This window comes from Macadamia integrifolia, chromosome 8, assembly GCF_013358625.1.
Source record: "Macadamia integrifolia cultivar HAES 741 chromosome 8, SCU_Mint_v3, whole genome shotgun sequence".
Taxonomy (NCBI): Eukaryota; Viridiplantae; Streptophyta; class Magnoliopsida; order Proteales; family Proteaceae; genus Macadamia; species Macadamia integrifolia.
The window spans coordinates 18,372,312-18,379,457 of NC_056564.1; the positions used below are offsets into that span (position 1 = coordinate 18,372,312).

Here is a 7,146-nt window from a genome sequence, read left to right on the forward strand (position 1 = left end):
CCCCCCCCCCCCAAATGACTATGTGTTGATTACACTAGGAAATAAGGAAAATGGAAAACCCAAAACTATCCCAATAACAACCTGCTTTGCTTGGGTTCATCCAGGGAAGGAAAAAGGGAAGAGAGAGGCTTCCACCCAGGAAAAAAAAAAACACAAGTTTAAGGCTAAATATTATGGCATTTAACTTCCATCTTCAAGGAATTCAAAGATAATCATGCTTCTCATCTCTTTTTTTTTTTTTGGTGCATGCTACTCATCTTTGAAGAAGCAGAAAAAGGAAAAGGTAAAACTCAAAATTGATGATAATAAGTTTAGGACTCTCTGGGCCTCCGGCTGGGTTCGTAATCATTTAATAAAGAATTGATGAATGGAGATCATAAGAACTTGAACAAGAAAAATCCAAAGAGAACCATGTCAGAGATTCAGAATTTTCTTTTTCTTTTTCTGGTAAAGAGAATTTTCTACTTTTATGGCATGTTTGGGACAGCTTCTGGGGGTTCTGCTTCAGGATACCCTGATCCAAAAGCTAACTTCTGGGTATCCAGAAGCAGAAGCCCCAGAAGCTGTCCCAAACATACGCTTAATTATAAATCAACATTTAACTAATCCTTTGTTTTATTTGGATGAGTCCATGAAATTAATTTGCAACTACTATTAGATATTTTGGAATTTGTACATTCATTCTCTAAGGAGTGCCAATAATTTTCCCAACCCATAGAGAAAGAAAGATAATTTTAGCTAATTGAATTCATTCTGCAATTAAATACTCTTTCCAAGGAATTTTGAGTAAAATTTATTCCAGTACTGATAAAAATAATCTGATGCAAACTGACCTCATCACTTAGTTTCTCAATTAGCTTCAATAGGAACCCAAATTTCCATATCAAATAACTGAGCAAATTTTTCTACATGTATGAATAGGATAGACAACCATAGATTCATTTACAAATTTTGTTTGATTAATTTTCTGTAAGTTTGGGGAGAAAAAGTTTCAGCATGCTACAGGGTTTTGGATCAGTAAAAGATGTTTAGAACTTAAAAGCAAAAGTTGGTAGCAAATGATTTTAACTGGAAGACTGATGAAAATATTAGGACAGTTGAGACAGCCAAGGAACTTTAAAGCTAAACCAGTATATTATTTATGACTTCATGTAGAGAAAAATGAAGACTTTTGTTATGCTATTCTAATGGAAGCATGATAATTCTTATTTACATTGTTTGACAAGCTTTTCCTATTTGATGATAGTTTGTAGTTCTAATATTTTTATTCTCCTGCATCAATAATTAGACATCTTTCAGAAGTTCATGTTCAAATTTTGTTTCTGCAGAATAATCTTCATGAGCCTAGATTCAGAGACACACACCCCATGTTTATTTGTCACTAAGAAGCAGGACACTTCTGGCTACAAATACGACCTGGGCAGAATAATCTTCATGAGCCTAGATTCAGAGACACACAACCCATGTCACTAAGAAGCAGGACACTTCTGGCTACAAATACGACCTGGACAATTACAATTACAATTACAAATTCATGACCAACAAAAACAATCCACACCTGTGTACTCTGGTTCCAAAAAAGATCCACAAAAGTGATGAAACCATAAATTTGATTGTATCATGCATGCTAAATCTTCAGAAGATCAATATTACAGATATCCATAACTACCAAATATAATTCACATTTCATGTGAAGAAAATGAATGGCCAGTGGGTTACCATTGACAAAGAGATTGATGATGCTTGAGCTCCATCAGTTCTCCCTCTGGCCACATCTGAAAAGGATATGCTAATGGCAGTTCCGGAAGAACCTCCAAACGTCTCAGTGTTTCGTGAATCCAATGTTGTATCCTCACTTTCTTCATACCCACTATCATCGACCCCCCGAAACACTGATGAGAATCTGGTCTCCTCATCAATATCAAAATCTTCATGAAAGCAAAAGCCTCTTTCCTATTGAAAAAATCAACAAAAATGTAAGCAAATGGGTGAAACACACACACACACACACACACAAGGGGGAAAAAAAAAGAGGAAGAAGAAAAGAGAAAAGCATGAATACTACTGTGATAAGCACCTCTGCTAAATGAAGATCTTGAGTTTCCTCCCCCTCAATTTCTCTAGCTATTCTTGAAGCTTCCTTTTCCAACTCTCTCATTTTGGGACCTCTCTCAAGTTTTGTTGTATAAAGTTCCTCATCAAAGGTACTCTTTACTCCAAATAATGTTTCATTAGTTTCAAACTGATCCCAGTTCCTGGTTAGGTAATTAACTCAAAATATTTCAGTTGATACACAAAAAAATTTGAGTAAACCTATAAAAAACAAATGGTGGTACAGAAAACAGAAAATATTTATCATACAGAATTGTTTAAATTATAAAATACTTAGAAACTGAAAGGAATAATGAGATAGCTGAGATGAGTTATGGAAATCAAAATATATTTAAGCGAGGTATTGTAACCCCAATCCTTATAGATAAGTTATATGTAGCAGAGATGAGGGTGTTAAGATTGATGTGCGGCAAAACTAGGAAGGATTAAGTAAGGAATGACCATATTAGAGCTGCTCTTGGAGTTGCCCCGATTCATGATAAACTCTACCATATTAGAGCTGCCTTGGAGTTGCCCCGATTCATGATAAACTCTGACAAAGTCGTTTGAGGTGGCATGGCCTTAGTCAACATAGGCCTAGGGGTGCACCACAAAGGAGGAGTGATCTGATTCTGATTGAAGGAATTAAAAGAGCTAGGGGCAGGCCTAAAATGACCACAGAAGTGGTGAGGAAAGACATGCATAGTTTAGGTCTTGTCCCAAGTATGATCACGACTAGAGCTGATCGGAGGGCAAGCATCTGTGTAGCCAACCCCATTTAGTTGGAATAAGGCTGAGTTGTAATGTAACCCCATTTAGTTAGGTTTTTGGGTTCCTTTCCTTTTATCATTACCATTCTTTTTGTCTTTCCACAGATCCATGTAGCCAACCCCATTTAGTTGGAATAAGGCTGAGTTGTTGTAATGTAAATCCCAATCCTTCAAAAAATCCAAAAATATATATATATATATATATATATCCAGAAAAAAATAGCACTAGATTAATTGCCTAGAGTACATGGAGTTGATTTCTAAATTCCTGCTCACTTATTCACTTGGGGGGTAATTCCATTAGTGCAGCAAAGAACAGTCACTTCAGCATTACCGAGCAGTTTCATGCAAATTGATTTTACTTAAGGACAAGAAGGCGGCCAAATGATGTCAGCTTCTATATAGAGGAAGGGATTGACAACTTATACCTATCTAGAAGATATGGCCCCCGAATACTAGACACTTGGAAGGCTGAACATGATTGCAGACGTGACCTGAAACAATTAGGATATGGCTTCATGGTTGATAGCACGACCTCATGAAAAGACAAATTGCAAATACTGGTTACATGGTTGGGCATTAGTCAAGTAGTTATGCAGATAAATACAAGGCCAACTCTGGAAAGAAAAGGCACTTCTGGCTTGCTCTAGAATCGATATATACTGATAATATTAGTAAAAATGCTTATGATCCCAAGTAGCTACAAGAAGCAGAATGCTAGGCAAAATGCTTATGGCTTTCTCATTATATCAAGTAAGACACGTGGCAAAACCAGAAAGGATACTGGAAATAAAGTACTGGAATGAACTTAGAATGCAGCAGAAGGTGACAACAAGAGGGGAACCCAAGTGAGATGGATAGATCTTGTGCAATGAAGACCAATCACTGCATTAGTAAGGCATGATATCGATGGGGATCAGATTACTGGAACCTTTAAAGTTCGGCAAGAGAAATAGCAACTGAAAAATCAAACCTTGAATTTGCTGATTGGCATGATTACATGAGACTCACAAAGGAACTTAAATGACATAATTGATGACAAATTTGACCACAGACCCTTGCTTACACCAGGGAAGATTATTTGTTAGCTGATATAGTCTTCAGTTTTTACTTACTTAAGTCCAACTCAGTAGGTTATTGGGTCATTTAATGAGCCTACTGCTGAACCACGGGCCATCTACTCAAATGCATTTTACTTTCTAAAATCAATTAATGAAGCTCAAAGAATTAACCTGCAATTGGTTGTAGTCAGAGCAATGCTAGCCAGGCAAAATGAAAAACAAAAACTCCTACAGTAGTTTTAGGTACAGTAGCCTTTTTTCTCACATTCATGCACTGGTTTCTCAATCTTATATGCATTTCTTTATTCTCTGAAACAGTAGCCAACTACCCATTACATCCTAAAACCCTTAGTAAGACCTTGCCTTATCTGTAGACAGTTTGATTCTGACCAAGGCATAAAACCTCAAACTCCTAAGTAATTCTAGGATTTTTTTTTTTTTTTATGAATAAATAATTCATTACCAAGAGGAGAAGAATATACAAGGGAAGAAGGGAGGGGGGGAAGGCATGAGCCAACAAGGACAGAAGCCGCTAACTACTAAACAGGATACAAAAGGGGGGGGGATCTAAATGCCATCAAGAGGGCTGGATGAGGTCAACCTAGAGGTTCCAAGAGGCTATAATGAGGGAATTCCGAGGGGAGATGATAATAGGACGGTGATGAAGGGATTGGGCCTTTGAGGAAACATCAAAGTAGATAGCTCTCCAAATCTTATCCAGAGATACAGATTTGGGGGTCCATCTACGGATGTTTCTCTCCATCCAAAGACGATTAATAGTAGCACAAAAAGCCAATTTTCCAATAGTGTCACAACTGGAAGATCCAGAGAAGGTCATGTCGATCCATATACATTCTCCATCGAGAGGGAGAATGGATCTCCTAGCCGGCCAGCATTTGGAAAGCACCGAGGTTTAAGATCTCGCTCTCGACTACCATCTCGCTAATCCAAAAAAGAGAGACTCGCCAGATCTCACCGAGATCTCGATGAGATCATGCATTTTTTCTCAGTTGACTCGGTGGCTGTATAGTCTTTGTAGCCCCTAAAAGTTGGTATTTACCCTATTTTAGGCCTTCTAAACACAATGGGAACATCAGTTTTTTTTAAATCAAACCTAAAATTGTACTTTGACTTCGTACCCTATGTAAGTAGTCTCTAACTCTTCGGACCTTAGGCTAATATGCACTATTCCACAATCAACACGTGATGCAACATAATCATAAGAATTTAAAAGACATCATATATAAGAAAAGTGACTCCAAATGTAGATGAGGAGGTAATATTCTCTACTCTTAAGTTTCAATGAGTATAGGAATGGAGATCCTCAAGCAAAAGCACCAAAATCATTGATCCTTAGTGTTTTTTCTTCCAAAAAGTAGAGAGAAAGGCGAGATTTGCGAGATCTCGGCGAGTTTTTGTACAATTTGTATCTCGCCATGCATCTCGTCTCGCCTTTTTTAAAAAAGAGATATTAGCGAGATCTTGGTAAGATATTAGCAAGATCTCGGCAAGATATTAGCGAATCTCAACGAGATCTTGAACCATGAAAAGCACACGTTTCCAGATGAGGGTGGAGAAGCGGCAGCAGAAGAATAAATGGGGGATATCCTCAATACCATTGGGACAAAGGCAGCAAGAAGGGTTGGTTGGGATGTTGCGGTGAATGAGAAAGGAGTGGGTAGGGAGACAGTTGGTTCGGTAACGCCAAAGAGTAAAGTTATGGCAGGGAATGTGGCCTTTAAACCAGACCACCTTATGCCAGGGAACAACCGGAGACGAGATGCGGACGAAGGGCCAAGCGGAGGCAGAGGAGAAGGTGCCATTAGAGGAGGGGAGCCACATACTCTTGTCTTCTCTTCCTCGATGGCCGGGGGAAGCAAAGGGAGGGAGGACCAGAGGTCCAGAAGAGGGGGGAAGAGGAGGGGGGACCAGCCGGCGGGGGAGAGAATAGAGGAGACAAGAGCATTGGAAGGAAGGCTAGAAGAGTAGATGGCTCTAGGAGATAAGATGGGATAAGATGCCCGAAGGATGCCAGGGGTCCTTCCAGAGGGAGATTGATTGCCTATTTTTGATAGCATAGGAGATGGCCGAGAGGGCAATGGGCCTATGGTCGAGGAACTTCCTCCAGATCCAAGAGGCATCCGAAGTGAGAGAGGCAGTCCATAGGGAATTGTGTTTGAGCATACCAGAGAAGATCGAATCAACCTAGATGCTTTTCTACTTGGAGAATTTTCCAGATTAGTTTGAGGACTCCAACAGAGTTGGCATCTTTGATTCTCCTAATCCCGAGCCCACCGTCGAACTTAGGAAGGCAAACATTCTCCCAACTGAGAGGTCTAAGGAATTTGGAGGAATCAGAACCCTTTCACAAGAAAGAGCACATCAGACTCTCAAAAGATTTAATCACAGAGGCTGGAAGGACATAAGTACCAGACCAATAAAGATACATGAGCTGAAGGACCGATCTAATCAAGGTGAGACGGCTGGCAAAGGAGAGAAGTTTGCCTTTCCATAGCTAGAGCTTTTTCCTGAGCTTGTCAAGCATGGGAGCACAATGATGGGAAGAGAGCCTGGAGGAGCTAAGGGGGAGACCCAGGTATTTAACAGGCAGTGAACCTAGAGGAATTTCAGAGATCTCAGAAAGGGATTCATGAATCCCAGGAGAGACTAGGAATTTAGGTACAACTAAAACTGTAAATCTTCTTTCCTTGATTCCTGCTTTCTATTAGCCGCTACAACTTTGTCTCTCTATAATTCTAGTCACTAAACCTGAAAAACCCTCAATAAGACCTTCCCTTATTAAGTCGTTTGTGGTTGGTGTGAAGTTGGCAGTTACAGAGGCATGAAAAATAGAACTCCTAGAGCTCTCTTTTAATTTATTATTTTCTGCGTTCTTTATTTTTCCAGAACAATTGCCATTAACTAAAAACTATTACATAGACCTTAATTTAACAGCCCCATCCTTTACCGAATTCTCTTTTCTGTCCCACATTTTCTCACTGCTTCACATAAGAAATCTCCCCCTGCTATTGCAGAAGAGAACTTTAAAACCATCCATTACTTGTCTTATTAAAAGCCAATTATCTAACTTCATTTCCACAGCTTTCTGCCTCCTTTTCACACTGAAAGTCGATTCTCATAGTAGACCAACTAAATAAGCAGAGGACACAGAACCACCCAATTACACACTTCTTAAGTGCTTAAAACTTCTTTTTGGCACTTTT

The 7,146-nt window shown here is 39.2% G+C and overlaps 1 protein-coding gene across 3 annotated transcripts in view; it reads right to left on the minus strand.

Annotated features, from left to right (window-relative positions):
- The window catches only part of LOC122085739 (polyadenylate-binding protein-interacting protein 4-like), a 46,018-nt gene that overhangs the window by 25,342 nt on the left and 13,530 nt on the right, over positions 1-7,146 (minus strand). For all 3 annotated transcript variants that reach the window (XM_042654269.1, XM_042654270.1, XM_042654268.1), the window contains exons 7-8: positions 2,078-2,255; positions 1,720-1,953 (exon numbers count right to left, since the gene is read on the minus strand). In XM_042654269.1, coding sequence (XP_042510203.1) covers positions 1,720-1,953; positions 2,078-2,255 — 412 coding nt within the window. The remainder of the gene's footprint in view (positions 1-1,719; positions 1,954-2,077; positions 2,256-7,146) is intronic.